The following is a 16,608-nucleotide window of genomic DNA, read 5'->3' as shown; positions in this document are numbered from 1 at the left end:
ATCTCTAGTGCTCATTCATTGCTGAATAAACCAGTATTTATACCTTGCATCCACTGTGTGTTCTTAAATTTTATGACGTCCTAATCTCATGCTATACTGAGATGTCGTCTGCCATCTTTATAGAATGTATGTTGTGAGGTTTTTAATTGTAATAAAAACATTCAGCCTCAAAATGACAGAGATGATGTCAAATGCAATATGAAAAAAAAACAGCAATTCATGATGTTTCATAGTGTAATATGCAAAAACAGCACAGCCACAGCCAGCCAAAGTTTATTCTTCTTCCACATACAAGTGAACAACGTTTGAAAACATAGATACAAATATAAAAACAACCCAGGTACTGGTACAAGCAGTTGCTGACACTAAGTATGAATACAATATGAGAGCAAGTGGCTGCTGCACTGCACTTAGGAAGAGGAGGGCTCTAGTATACAGTGGGGCAGATGCTGTGCTGGGTGCAGAAGTCATGTGACCCACTGCAGGTGGCCTCTGGCAGCTGGCCCATTCAGATGCTATTGGCAGAATATTCGCAGTGTTGCATACCTGCAAATTAACTGTTGCTGTGATGCTTATTGTTGTACTACTTACAGGGTTACAGTGCCTCTCCATTCCCTTGGGGAAAGGGTACTCTGCTGATGTGGGCACTAGGACAACTGTTGAAATGTCAATTGTCTCTGAGGCAGATGCCACAGGCAATGACAGCAGCAACAGGAGAAGATTCTGGGCCAGAACTGCTGAGTAGTAGTAGAAGTGATGCAGCTGTGGAGACGTGTGGCAGCGGCTCCCCCATGGAGTACCATAAGAAAGGATTGGGAACAAGGGTGTTGATCACATCTTGCCATCTGGTCTCTTGACTTGGTGGATCTATATCAAAAGTGAAGGTGCCAGCTGCTCAGTTGGGGCATTGGGGGTGCCAGGGATGCTGGTATTGCAGGACTCAAAGGTTCCATCCCAGCCAGCAGTAGAATTGCCATTGACATTGGAGCACTGGTGCTGGGAGAGGCAGGAAGCTGTGACATCTGCAAGAAGGACAGATCCACATGCACAGCAGGGATGCCTTGTGAGGCCTGAACGGGTTCTGAGGGAGGGGGTAGAAGCGGCAGAACTGGTGTACATCATGGAGAGGTGGTGTCCCTCAGCATCTGTGGACCATACCCAGAATCCACTTTTGCTCAGTGGCCAAACTCCAAGATGCAGACTGCAGAGCCAAAAGTGAACCACAATGAGGTCTGAACTGACAGGCATTGTTGGGGGAGCACAACCAGATGAAACAGGGTGCGTGGCTAACAGCCATGGAGAGTCTTGTTCAGGCTCCAGTCCCCTACCAGCATAAACCTATAGGAACTCAAGAAGCATGTTAGGGAATTGTCAATGACAAGTCCACTTACAGCTATAGAGCACCTTGGTTTGACCCTCATCCCCCACCAGCGTAAATCTGTAGGAACACAAGAAGCATGCCAAAACATTGTTTGCGGAGAAGGCCATGGTATATTTCTTCACTTGAACCTTGAATGTGTGGATGAGGCGTCCCTCATCAATGTTAGATTTGGGGTGAAAAGGAGCAGCAGTAATGTGACTAATACCTTTATGGGTCCAGAAATCATGGACTGTCACAGACAGATACTGTGGACCATTATCAGTCACAAGCATATAAGGTAATCCTTCAATAGGAAAAGTTCTGGAAAGGGCATGACTCATAGCTACAGCTGATGTCAAAGGACAGCTGATGACATATGGAAATTTAGAGAAAGCATTGATGACTGAGAACCAGGAAGAATTTAAGAAAGGTCCTGTGAAATCAATGTGAATATGTTTCCATGGACACTGTGGGGTGGGCCACAGGGAGACTGTTATCTGTGTCACTGCCTGTTCAGTAGCACATTGACAGCAGGCTGCAACAATATGTACACTGTCACCATTGATGCCAGGCTAAAACATGTGCTGACAGACCAGTAACTTGGTACATGAGAAATCCCCCCTACCCAAGTGTCTTTTGTGTAGGAGCTGAAGTACACCTCACCAGAGGTTGGCTGGGATCCTATAGGTGACAACACACACACACACACAACTAAGAGAACAGCATTACCAAATCAGAACTGGATTGTCAGTGATAAGTGCTGTGATCCAGGAGCCTGTAACAGAAACCATTCCTCTCTACATTGTGCCTCAACATCTAATTAAAAACAAAATATTTTATCAGGATCAGAAGCAGGATCTGACCATATCAGTAGCCAAGACAGTGCATCAACTTTGGCATGCTGCACGGTAGGCCAAAAATGTATTTCATAGTTGCAGCGAGACAGAAACCAGGCCCAGTGCTGGAGGTGATGTGTTACTTTGTCAGGCAACACAACAGAAGAAGTAAACAATGAAACCAAGGGCTTGTGGTCAGTAAAGAGGGGGGACTTGTGCAAGAACACATGAAACTTTTTGAGAGCTTAGTTGATAGCAATCAATTCCTTTTCAACTTGGTAATAGTGCTGCTGAGTGGAGCTGAGCATGTTTGATGCATAAGCTATCAGATATTGAGAACCATCCTAATACAAATGTCCATACTGAGAGAAATCTGTAGCCAAAACCAGATGGTGGCCAAGACGGAAAGGAGCAAACCCAGGAGTTTAATGTAATTTAGATTTCAAAAGCATGAACACACCATTGCAGGCCATTGTCACTGAAAACAATGTTCTTGAAGAACAATTTGTGGAGGGAATGGGTCAACATTGCTGCACCTGGAATGAATTTGTGTTAGTAAGCAATTTTACCTAAATATGTTTAGAATTCTTTGACATTTGTAGGATGAGGCAGAGCTATGACTATGATGACATGATGATTTAAAAGCTTAACATCATCCTGAGGAACTTCAAACCACAAATACAAAATGATGACTGAAAAAAGTGTTACTTGTTCACGGTCTTACATACTGCAGAGTTAAAATTCAACCTGACCAAGGTGCATAAATTAAGTGAATGTTCTTCTGCAGATGCACCTGTCACAATGATTTCATCAATGTAGTTACACGGACATCATCAGTTGTTCCAAAAATGCTGAAAAATTGCTGGGGTGCTAGCCACACCAAATGGGAAGCATCAATATTGGTGCAAACTGAAGGGCATATTAATTACAAGGAGCCATTTAAAATCCTCATCCAATGCAACTTGTAAATGGGCTTCAGATAAATCAGTTTTGGAGAAAAACTGGCTCCCTGCAAGATTAGCCAATAACTATTCTGGGCAGGGCAAAGGATAGGTATCAGTGGTAGATTGAGAGTTAACTGAAACTTGCTGAAAGTTGCTGCAGAGGTGAAGCTGACCAGTTGGTTTTTTAACAATCATGAGGGAGGTAGACCACTCACTCAATGTAATACACTATATGACCCCCAATGATGTTAACATGTCCAATTGGGATTTCACTTGATCACACAAAACTCACGGAGTAGGGTGGACATGGAAAAAGCACAGCTGGTGACATAGGTTTCAGGGTGATGTAGATCACAAAATTAGTGGCACAATCCAACCTATCTGAGAAAAGAGACAGGAACATAGAAAATAGAGAATCTAACAGCTGGTAAGGCATCTGGTCTGAAACAAGGTGCACATATTTAAAACGGAAAAATATAAGGCATTGAAAGCATCCAGAGTGAGCCAATTTGCAATGACAGCATCATCCGCTACCAAAAAATCAAGGAATGAACCACAAATTTACACACAGTGGAAGCTGTAGATTGGTCCAAAATTGGAATATCCTGTTGTTGTAATGCACCAAATGTTGTGTAACCAGAGACAACACTGGAGATCCCAAATCCACATATGTTTGTGGGTTCAGTAAAGTCACAACTGTACCTCTGTCTATTCATTGTCTTACGGCATTGTCCATCACTCCCACTTTGATAAGCAGTTTGTTATGATTTGTAAACACTGGAAACATACAATTAACATCCACATCCATGTCTGAAGGGGTCAGCTGGGAGTGACACAAAGCCACTGTATCTCCTATTTTCATACAGTTGTTGCAAGTCACCCACTACTTAGCACACACGGCCCTGTCATGTCGCATGAAACAAGATAGAAGTGCAGGGCACTGACATTGCTGTGGAGGTAGTGGTTGTTGCTGTTATTTGGCACATTGCTGTCCAGTGTGACACAAAGGCTGCATTTGTATGGCTGCTTCATCCTCTCTCTGAGAACTGCCTGATGCCTGGTAACCAGGAATGGCAGTCACCACAGCTACATCACACCAAGCCTCAATCTGATCACCAGCACGTGAGATACCTCAAAAGATGGATCAATACTTAACACTTTAGCTGAAGATGGATTCTCATACTTTAGTGTGCATTGATGCACCTCTTTGTTAGTAGTCAAACAAATGATGGTGTCACGGCTCATAGAATCAGCATAGAAATCATGATAAGCATCATTAATGAACTGGCATTTGTCACTGAGGCCATTGAGCTTAACCACCCAAGCCTGGTTGGACTGGAGAGGCTCTTCATGACAATGATAGAACTCTACAAGTGCTGTGATGAAATGCACACAATTACAGTGATAATTTGACAACTTACACATTTTGTAACTGAGGAAACAACCAGACAGACTGCATACACAGAAGTGAAAACCACACTCAATCTATTCTTCTTCCACGTACAAGTGAACAACAGGTGAGAAAATAGAAACAATCCAGGTACTGATACAAGCAGTTGCTAACAGTAATTATGAATACAATATGAGAAATCTTGTAAAACATTCTCATGAAAGATTATGACATTTTGGTGAGAACAGGGTGGGAACCAGTCACTGCAAAGATGAAGGTGGCATAGTGGATGTGGCACATAAATATTGCTTTATTTTGCATTGGATTGAGCAACACTCACATCACAGCTGCATAAGTGTGAAACCATTGACAGTATACCCGTCAGCAGGATTTGTCATTCGAGGAGGCATACACAACTAAAAGCTTGTGAGAATTTAACATTGTCATACAGTTTGAAGCTTGAGAAGAGTTTAGTAACCTATTAGTAATTCCTAGATTTCTACATGCTTGAAAAGAAATTAAATCTATGTTGGATGTTTTTCAAATTACGAATAAATAACACACTCGACCATGAAAAAGTGAAAGGTTAAATCTTAATGTTTTATTCTTAAGAGCTAGATTGGTATTTTCTCAATAAATTCATGTACAATTACAAAATTTTAAAATCTGTACCAAAATAATTAGTGTCCCCATAGCACTTGAACAGTAGTACCACCTCTGTAATTTAAAGAAAGTTTGTAACAAGAGGCATAGAGTGAAAGTTTCTAATGCTCTGTAGTAGTATTTGGGAAGAAAGCATTAAAATTCCTGTGATTCTAATCTGAAACACAAATTTCTTATTTTTCCTTACATAAATGTAAGTGAAAGTTGGAAGGGCTCATTCAGGAAGGCCATGGGTAATTACTTTGATGCCCTTTTCAGCTAGGCTAATGCTTAATTTCCAAGGACTTCTGTGGTAGCAGAGCATTAAGCACTAATAGACATGGGAAGGGAAGAGAGAGAAAAAAGAGCTGATTTGGTTCAAGAATGTGTGTGAGTTAGAAGAAACAGTGTAAACATCAGAAAGGTTATTGATCATAATTTTGCTGCTTCTTTATGTGAAAATGCTACAGTTTGTGGGTTGTGAATGGAAAACAATTTTGGAGGCATACTCAATGTTATGTTTTCTTCATTTCAACACAGGTGGACAGTATAAATTTGAACTAGTAGCGACCACCACTGCCTTTATCCAGATCCATTGCCTCAGGTTCCTCCTTAAATGAAAAGTGACTGAGGGCATAGTTCTTCCAACACTTTGGTAAGGTTCCAGAAGAAGCCATAGCAAATGAACCTTCTACCATGGTTGCTGCTCTATACTAAACCTAAGGCAGCCATCAAAATCTATAAAGTTTATGTCATATGTCTGGTGTTATACAGATAACTAATTTTCCAGAAATGAGACTCATCTGATTTGATTATTCCAGTGTGCTTGCTGTCATTGTTTCATTTTAACCTCATAAGAGGACAAAGATATTCAATGTATCAAACAACTATTAAATTTGTCCTGCTCTTCCAATTTCCTACTAACTGTGTTGGTAAGGAATAAATTGTATGTTCCTCTGTTTTGCTGTAATGTAATACGCAAATTTTAAAGTTATCCAACTTTGTAGCTCCTTACCCTTCTTAATGGAAAATAAAGGGTGGACTGTAACAGTATTATGAAAAGGATAGTTGCTACTCCCCATAAAGTGGGGATGCTGAGTCCCAGATAGGCACAATACAAAGAGACTGTCAGACATAAGCTTTCGGTCAACAAGGTCTTTGTAGGAGATAGATGACCGACATACACACACAAACTCACGAAAACACAACTCACAAACGCACATGACTGCAGTCTCTGGCTGCAGAGGCCACACAGACACACAATGTGTATGTGTGTGTGTGTGTGTGTGTGTGTGTGTGTGTGTGTGTGTGTGTGTTTCTTGTCTATCTCCAACAAAGGCATTGTTGACCAAGAACTTATGTCTGACAGTCTTTTTGTTGTGCCTATCTGCAACTCAGCATCTCCACTTTATGGTGAGTAGCAACTATCTCTTACATTTGTTAACGTATTTTCATATACTTATTGTAATTTATGATTGTTGTACTTACTGATGGAATCATTTCTCTAGGTAATTAACTTACTGTGAACTTTCAAACATTAGACTGTGGTTCCAGTACCATGTTCTGATCCACCTTCACCCCAAAAAAACACACAAAAATCTGTTTTCACATCAGATGGTTATCAAAGTACTGATAGCTTCAAATAAAGGTGCTGAAGTTCACCTCATCATTCATAAGTTCAAATGTGATTATTCAGCTCTGTGAATTTGGGCAGAGTCATGTTGGATGAAGGCCTACTTGTTAGGAACATCAACTGTACCGTAGGATGCAATAAAGCAACTAAAGTCTTCCTGGGGAGCAATACTTGGACAAATTGTATACTTCCTTGTGCTGCAGTGCGACCATTTTGGAGATTTTGCATCAGTCTCTATCAACACTTCTGTAACTTGCACAGATGTGAAGTTGAACAGTCAGCTGCTGACTTATCCTAAATGTTGCTCTGGTGCTTCTATTAAGAGAGTGAAGAATGATGATTGTGGGAAGCACTTGAATAAAATTAAGACGTTCTTTCCATCTAGATTGTAAAACAGAGTTGTTACTGTTCATTATTTGTTTGGGGTTGTGCCATCTTCTAATGACTGAATTCAAAACGTGGGTAGGAAATTCTGAGAGATGTTACAACTATAATAATGTAAGAACACACTGAAAAGTAAAATTGGTGTATTTGGTTGGAATCTTGAAGGACTGAGAAATAATCAGGAACAATTCTTATTTGCTTGTAAGAGTTGCAGATGTTTCAAGAGAGTGACATTATTGATTGCCTCCAGATTACACAACTACATGGACAGATTGATTTAATATATTCATATATACACTGATATATTGTTGATGCTTATCAACTGCTACTGAAATATGTTATACTTATAGTTGTAATGATATGCAGATCTTCACTGGCAAACTTCTAATACATTTGTTAGACATTTTGGTTTTTGCTATTTTATACCAAGTAGCTTTTAAAAATATGAACAGGTGGTCGTGTTTTCATTGCACATGTGCTCAAATATTTTGACGGGAGTGATGGTCCATGAATCTTGCACCTTGCCGTTGGTGGGGAGGCTTACATGCCTCAGCGATACAGATGGCCATACTGTAGGTGCAACCACAACAGAGGGGTATCTGTTGAGAAGCCAGACAAACGTGTGGTTCCTGAAGAGGGGCAGCAGCCTTTTCAGTAGTTGCAGGGGCAACAGTCTGGATGACTGACTGACCTGGCCTTGCAACATTAACCAAAACGGCCTTGCTGTGCTGGTACTGCGAACGGCTGAAAGCAAGGGGAAACTATGGCCATAATTTTTCCTGAGGGCATGCAGCTTTACTGTATGGATGAATGATGATGGCGTCCTCTTGGGTAAAATATTCCGGAGGTAAAATAGTCCCTCATTCGGATCTCCGGGTGGGGACTACTCAAGAGGACGTTGTTATCCGGAAAAAGAAAACTGGCGCTCTAGGGATTGGAGAGTGGAATGTCAAATCCCTTAACCGGGCAGGTAGCTTAGAAAATTTAAAAAGAGAAATGGATAGGTTAAAGTTAGATATAGTGGGAATTAGTGAAGTTCGGTGGCAGGAGGAACAAGACTTTTGGTCAGGTGAATCCAGGGTTATAAACACAAAATAAAATAGGGGTAATGCAGGAGTAGGTTTAATAATGAATAAAAAATAGGAGTGCGGGTAAGCTACTACAAACAGCCTAGTGAACACATTATTGTGGCCAAGAGAGACACGAAGCCCATGCCTACTACAGTAGTACAAGTTTATACACCAACTAGCTCTGCAGATGATGAAGAAATTGAAGAAATGTATGATGAGATAAAATAAATTATTCAGGTAGTGAAGGGAGAGAAAAAATTTAATAGTCATGGGTGACTGGAATTCGGGAGTAGGAAAAGGGAGAGAAGGAAACGTAGTAGGTGAATATGGATTGGGGCTAAGAAATGAAAGAGGAAGTCGCCTGGTAGAGTTTTACACAGAGCACAACTTAATCATAGCTAACACTTGGTTCAAGAATCATGAAAGAAGGTTGTATACATGGAAGAATCCTGGAGATACTAGAAGGTATCAGATAGATTATATAATGGTAAGACAGAGATTTAGGAACCAGGTTTTAAATTGTAATACATTTCCAGGGGCAGATGTGGACTCTGACCACAATCTATTGGTTATGAACTGTAGATTAAAACTGAAGAAACTGCAAAAAGGTGGATAAACTGAAAGAACCAGAGGTTGTACAGAGTTTCAGGGAGAGCATAAGGGAACAATTGACAGGAATGGGGGAAAGAAGTACAGTAGAAGAAGAATGGGTAGCTTTGAGGGATGAAGTAGTGAAGGCAGCAGAGGATCAAGTAGGTAAAAAGATGAGGGCTAGTAGAAATCCTTGGGTAACAGAAGAAATATTGAACTTAATTGACGAAAGGAGAAAATATAAAAATGCAGTAAATGAAGCAGGCAAAAAGGAATACAAATGTCTCAAAAATGAGATCGACAGGAAGTGCAAAATGGCTAAGCAGGGATGGCTAGAGGACAAATGTAAGGATGTAGAGGCTTATCTCACTAGGGGTAAGATAGATACTGCCTACAGGAAAATTAAAGAGACCTTTGGAGAAAAGAGAACCACTTGTATGAATATCAAGAGCTCAGATGGAAACCCATTTCTAAGCAAAGAAGGGAAAGCAGAAAGGTGGAAGGAGTATATCGAGGGTCTGTACAAGGGCGATCTACTTGAGGACAATATTATGGAATTGGAAGAGGATGTAGATGAGGATGAAATGGGAGATATGATACTGCATGAAGAGTTTGACAGAGCACTGAAAGACCTGAGTCGAAACAAGGCCCCGAGAGTAGACAACATTCCATAAGATCTACTGATGGCCTTGGGAGAGCCAGTCCTGACAAAACTCTACCATCTGGTGAGCAAGATGTACGAGACAGGCGAAATACCCTCAGACTTCAAGAAGAATATAATAATTCCAATCCCAAAGAAAGCAGGTGTTGACAGATGTGAAAACTACCGAACTATCAGTTTAATAAGTCACAGCTGCAAAATACTAATGCGAATTCTTTACAGACAAATGGAAAAACTGGTAGAAGCTGACCTCGGGGAAGATCAGTTTGGATTACGGAAAAATATTGGAACACGTGAGGCAATACTGACCTTACGACTTATCTTAGAAGAAAGATTAAAGAAAGGCAAACCTACGTTTCTAACATTTGTAGACTTAGAGAAAGCTTTGATAATGTTGACTGGAATACTCTCTTTCAAATTCTGAAGGTGGCAGGGGTAAAATACAGGGAGCGAAAGGCTATTTACAATTTGTACAGAAACCTGATGGCAGTTACAAGAGTCGAGGGGCATGAAAGGGAAGCAGTGGTTGGGAAGGGAGTAAGACAGGGTTGTAGCCTCTCCATGATGTTATTCAATCAGTATATTGAGCAAGCAGTAAAGGAAACAAAAGAAAAATTATGAGTAGGTATTAAAATCCATGGAGAAAAAATAAAAACTTTGAGGTTCGCCAATGACATTTTAATTCTATCAGAGACAGCAAAGGACTTGGAGGAGCAGTTGAACAGAATGGACAGTGTCTTGAAAGAAGGATATAAGATGAACATCAACAAAAGCAAAATGAGGATAATGGAATGTAGTCGAATTAAGTCGGGCAATGCTGAGGGAATTAGATTAGGAAATAAAACACTTAAAGTAGTAAAGGAGTTTTGCTATTTGGGGAGCAAAATAACTGATGATGGTTGAAGTACAGAAGATATAAAATGGCAATGGCAAGGAAAGCGTTTCTGAAGAAGAGAAATTTGTTAACATCGAGTATAGATTTAAGTGTCAGGAAGTTGTTTCTGAAAGTATTTGTATGGAGTGTAGCCATGTATGGAAGTGAAACATGGACGATAAATAGTTTGGACAAGAAGAGAATAGAAGCTTTCGAAATGTGGTGCTACAGAAGAATGCTGAAGATTAGATGGGTAGATGACATAACTAATGATGAAGTGTTGAATAGAATTGGTGAGAAGAGGAGTATGTGGCACAAATGACAAAAAGAAGGGACCAGTTAGTAGGACATGTTCTGAGGCATCAAGGGATCACAAACTTAGCATTGGAGGGCAGCGTGGAGGGTAAAAATTGTAGAGGGAGACCAAGAGATGAATACACTAAGCAGATTCAGAAGGATGTGGGTTGCAGTAAGTACTGGGAGATGAAGAAGCTTGCACAGGATAGGGTAGCATGGAGAGCTGCATCAAACCAGTCTCAGGACTGAAGACCACAACAACAACAACAACAACGATGGTCCAAGATATTATTTTATTTCTACTATTTTATTTTAACAGCAAATCTTTCAGTACACAAGGAGCATGATATGTCCTTGTTAATTAATGACCCCAGAACAAATCTATCATAAATAATATGCCTTGACTTGTTCCAGATCCCTGAAGGATCTGTTATTGGTGGAATCTACAGAACATGTTGAATGAATGAATGAATGAATATGTCTTCTAAATTTTTCACCATATATTCAGAGGAAAATACAAATCATAAAAATCATATTCTATGGATGATAAAACATTAATTCAAAAATGTCCTAGATTTATGGCATGGGATGTTTCAAATTCAGGCATATCAATAAAATGTAAATCTGATCTTTGAAAATGATGCTGTCCAACAGAACCGTATTCTGAAACAACCATTTTTGTGAGAGGAGGAATAACTCCATAAATTAATGTGTGGTGATCAACAATAATCATCTTATAGATGCAATATTTGTTGTAAATATACTGTTTATTCAAGCAAACAATAAAAATATGAGATAAAAAGTTACCCATCAGGTTATTCAGTAAAGGTGGCATGAGTAACAAATGTGTGATGAACTGTTCTGTGCCAACATTCTTTGACAGTTTACCATACATTGATGTAAAATGACAGACACTAACTGGCAGTCATCTTTTCTTGCTGCTTCTTCCACATTATAGACAAAAGTACATTTGAAACTCATAGTATAACTTTGTATGAAAATTCATTGTATAATAAATAATGAGGCATTAAACACATATTGCTATTATTGAACGTATGTTCTTCAGTCTTTTAATACTTACCTATAAACAGGTAGCAAGTGTTTATGTATAAGAACGAAATAGTGTTATGTAACTAAACCAATGAGAAATTCCTCATGTTTTGTCATTAATATTATCTGTGGAATGTGTAGTTATTTAATATGCCAAACCATTTGCTGGATAAAAAATGATGGATGCCTAATTACTCTTCTATGTACATCATTGGTTCATTTTGAATGTTCTTGTTATCACTAGCTCAGTGCTAATGAATTCTTTCTTGGTAATTATGAATGAAGAAATTTCCACCAACTGTCTAAAATGTTAATTTAGTTGTGTTACTACACAAGATGCAATAAGCATTTGTTTCATGGTGATGTATTTATTCTGGGAGCTAAGTCCCTGGACACAATTTTTCTGCTACTTGATGTATTAGCTTCAGGTTGTGTACATGATCGTCAGGTTGCATAATGTTTCACCTTGACACACCTTTCATGTTTTACTATTGATTCCATCATGCTTTGTAAGAATCTTCCAAAGTGCTATATACAATTACTGATCAATGTGATCTCTCAGGTATCTCCTAGGTGTGACTGGTTAATTATGTGCTTTTGGGTGTATGGCCAAGTTATTTATTCCATTTTTGTGCACGATATATCAACGGCTGACCAAGTCATCAACTTCAGGTGCTGAAAGCTATGTTATTATATGTTCTACCTGCCTAGATTCCAGTTAGAATTTGTTGGTCAGCAAAATAATATGCATAAACTGAATCAACAAGTTGGCTGAACACCTGAGAGCACACTGTTAACTTATTAATGATTTTACCATATGAGAAGCACAAACTTTTTTGTGATAGGCCTACATGATAGAAGCCTCAAAACAAATTTTAAGTGGATTTTTCCTTTGTAATTTCTTGTCATACCTCCAAAATAGTCATTACTGAATTTTTCATACTGAGAAATAATGTTTGGTAAGCATTAGCCATTTTATGCTGAGATCTCCACAGTTAATACAATTATAAAACCACATTCTTTTTGTGTTGTTAACTCATTGTGATTATTTGTGTAGGTAAATTTAGAGTATCAATATTTGTAATGTATCAAAACATCAAAATTTCTGGTGCCTCTCCATGTATATAACTTTGAGAGCAATCCACTATCAACTAATTCACAACAGTTCAGCTTCTACTGCAGTATTAAAATGCACTTTGCTTCTTCTGTCATAGGTGATGACTACTAACACCTTGGATTGTCTGCCCTCATGGCTGGACAATGGTTTTGCTGAAAAATCTCTTAAGGATTCCAACAATTATCAAGACTTCAGGGTCCTCTCCGTAGATGTACAACGAGCATCAGCTCTAGGAGAAAACTTCATGAGTGAAATCTATCGTATGACTGTGGAACTAGAGCATAAAGTTAAGCGGCATAAGGACACTGTGTCATTAATAGTAAAATTATTTCCAGGTGGAGAAGTTATGCAGAAAATAGCACAGGACATGCAAGCCTTTGAGAGAGAGATTCTCATGTTCAGTGAGACCATTCCTGCAATGACACAGATATTGCAGAAAGCAGCCCCTGGTAAATACACACAGTTATCTGCAATGTGTTTCACCTCTGGGACTCAGCCAGTTATCTACGTAGTCCTCGAGGACTTGAAGGCCAGAGGCTTTGCAATGGCAGAGAGGTGCAAGGGATTGGACTTGGCTCATGCAAAACTTGTTGTCAGGAAACTGGCTGAGTTCCATGCATCTTCCATTGCACTGTATGCACAGAACCCTGCATCAATGGACAAATATAAGAGTTTTCAATTGTTTGAAGGAGAAACAGGTAAACACACAGAGTCCTTCTTGAAACTAGGCTGCAAAGGTCTTGCAGATCAGCTGGAGACATTAGAGAAATCATACTCACAGTATGCACCAAGAGTCCGAGCTCTCTCAGAAAACCTATACCCACGTCTAGCAGAGATGGCAAAACAGAAGGGAAAGTTTTGTGCCTTAGCTCATGCGGATACCTGGACCAACAACATTATGTTCAAATACTCTGGTAGTGCCGTCCAAGATGTGGTTCTACTCGACTTCCAGGTTTCTTGCTACTATTCACCTTCAATTGACTTACATCATTTTATACACACTAGTATTACAGAACAAGTGTATGCTGATCACTTAACAGACCTTTTGAAAGAGTACTATAATCATTTAATGGAAGTGATGGAAGATATTGGTATCATTAGAGACAAACAGATATCCTTTGAGGATGTGCTTGAAGACTTTGAGGCCCACATGCTGTATGGCTTGTACATAGCAATAACAGAGCTTCCAGTTGTACGCAGTGAAGGGGAATCTGGTTTTGATGTAGAGGCATCTATGAAAGGAACATACACTGATGATAATAGAAGTGCTTTCACAGGTGCTGCATATATGCAAGCTATAAAACGTATGCTGCCAGAATTTGAAAAGAGAGGTTTATTGTGAAGTTTTCAGTAGTTTATGTTCCTTCCACATTATAAATTAAAGTGAGGCAGACTGACTGAATTTTTTCCGAATATCATGATTGCAATTAGCTACTCACCTTAAGTGAAATTTGTGTATTTATAGTAACCCAGCTTTAATAGCATATCGAGTTCTGCTTTGAACCTGCAGTAACAACATTTGGTACAGAAATTTCATCAGTACATAATGATAAAGTTTTGTTTTGTACTAGCATTGCCAGAATGCATGTAAGATTTTGCACCCTTGTTAATAAACTACTATATATACATGACCTGTAGTATTAGACTTTACATAAAGTTAGTTCCTCCAATGCTAAGTAGCATACTGGGAAACAAGTTTCTGACAGTGAACTTGATCAGCTGCAGTTTTCAGTTTCATCTCAGTTCATGTACACACGTTGAACATCCTCTGAAAAAGTTCATTTCCAAGTGTTATGAGGTCTCCTCTACTTCTATTCCCATCTGTTGGTTTCCATAACAGTGCCAATATGAGAATTCTTCCCTCTTTCTATTTTTTTTTTTTAATGTGTAGAACATATTTTGCATGTTTCTGTCTTCTTTCAGCGATGATTTTGTGTAGACCACTTCTCAGCATTTCATAATTTGAAACATAGTCACAATAGGTGATCTTCAGAATTCATCTCAAGCATCATTGATGAAAAACATTGAACTTGTATGTTGATTCTGCTGACATTTTCCAGGTCTCTCACATGTACATGGCCATTGGTAGCATGGTACAGGAGGACAGCTAAAGCTTTGTGAACATACTTATGAAGTCTAATTGCCATATGCATCACATCTTATAGTACCTTCTGTTGCACTACAATTTGGGTAGATACATTTCCACTTCTTATGGACATTATTTTTGTTGCATCACTATTTACTTTTACTCCTACAGAAGTGGGCATTTGATCCAGCTTGGTAGACATTAGTTGTAAACTCTGTGGTGTTTCTGTCACATTAGAGCCTACATAACAATTATTTTTGATGAAAAACGCTTCTGAGAGTGTGGAAAAAAACACCCACTATGCTTCATTATCAGTGTCAAAGGTACCAGTTTTACACAGACTAAATTGTATATGTTTTTTATATTGATCAGTTCGTGAAAGAAAGTCACAAAACTGGAAGTGCTGCCAGCCTCTTTGGACACTGTACAGTCAGCCTTGTTTGATTATTATGACAGCAACCAGGAATCATTGACTCACATCAGGGACAGTATCAACCACATCATTAATACATTCATCCAAAATTTTAAGGCCACCTACGGAGACCAACTACCCCCTTGCAGATTTCAGTGGGTCACTCTACAATTGGTCAGGGTACAGTTCTGAAACTATTCAAAATGTCAATCAACTGCAAGGGCCTCACCACTTTTCATGTAGGTAAGGCAGAACGTTGGCAAAATGTTAAGGAAAGAAGTTGAGATAGTGGCCAGAATTCCTGAATAAAATCATTTGCACAACAGAAGGCCAGACTCATATAGAAGAGTATCAAGAGGGGTTCCAACTGTATGAGGAGGTGCCATGTTATAGGAAAAGTTGTTTGCAGACCAGACCAGGAGATGCGCAAATAATGGCAAAACATTTCATAGAAGTGCCCACTACTGCCATCCAAGAGCCAATGTTCTTCCATCACTGAAAAACTGTGCAGTGAATAATTCAGGTCTTTTAACTGCTCCTTCTCCATGTGTGAGGTTGAATAATTATTGTCACATGGCACCCGTTTGTGATCAAAAGCTGCAGAAAAATAATCCCCATTGCCAAGTTCACTTGCATTGTGGAGGCAGGACAACTCAGAAGGATTTCCCTAACTCATATTCATATGTTTGTTGTATGGTTCTATTTTTTAATTGCATGAACCTGGGAGAGGATAGTAAAACTCCAACTTGTCTGGATTGCCCTCTAATCTCTTCCAGTATGGGTTCAAGAGATGTTGATCTATTACTGATAACACACCACTGCTGGAAGCGCCTGTGTAAATAATTTTCCTACACATGTAAAACCTAGTGGGTGTTTTTTCCAGCGTTGAGAAAGCTTCACATGCCACTTGAAGATGTAATTTTCTATGAAAGTTCCACTCATGGGGTTCCTGTGATTATGTTCCCATCTTATTGTGGTTCATCTTTTTGTGTGCAATTTATGTTACCAATTCGGGACAGTTCTGTGACTCCAGCTTGATCAGGAGAACAGTGTCTCTTAAGAAAGCTTGATGAGTGTTTCTGTCTTTTACTATTACCATCAGTAGCATAATGCTCATAATAATGAAACATGTCCTGTATTTTTTATTTGGGAATTTCTGCTATCTTTTGCTGGCACTCAAACCCTCCAACAACAATGTCCATATGTCGTTTGCAACTGCCATTAATGAGGTTGTAGGGGTAGATTGCAAAGAAGACCTTCA

General features: G+C 39.2%; 1 protein-coding gene across 1 annotated transcript in view; it reads left to right on the top strand.

The window, feature by feature from the left end:
• The window catches only part of LOC126416388 (uncharacterized), a 123,749-nt gene extending 109,363 nt beyond the window's left edge, over positions 1-14,386 (top strand). Inside the window, exon 2 of the mRNA XM_050084077.1 lies at positions 12,947-14,386. Coding sequence (XP_049940034.1) covers positions 12,950-14,191 — 1,242 coding nt within the window. The 5' untranslated portion in view covers positions 12,947-12,949 and the 3' untranslated portion in view covers positions 14,192-14,386. The remainder of the gene's footprint in view (positions 1-12,946) is intronic.
• Positions 14,387-16,608: the final 2,222 nt, after the last annotated feature.

This window comes from Schistocerca serialis, chromosome 8 (assembly GCF_023864345.2).
Source record: "Schistocerca serialis cubense isolate TAMUIC-IGC-003099 chromosome 8, iqSchSeri2.2, whole genome shotgun sequence".
NCBI classification, from domain to species: Eukaryota; Metazoa; Arthropoda; class Insecta; order Orthoptera; family Acrididae; genus Schistocerca; species Schistocerca serialis.
This window is presented reverse-complemented; position numbering and strand designations above follow the sequence as displayed.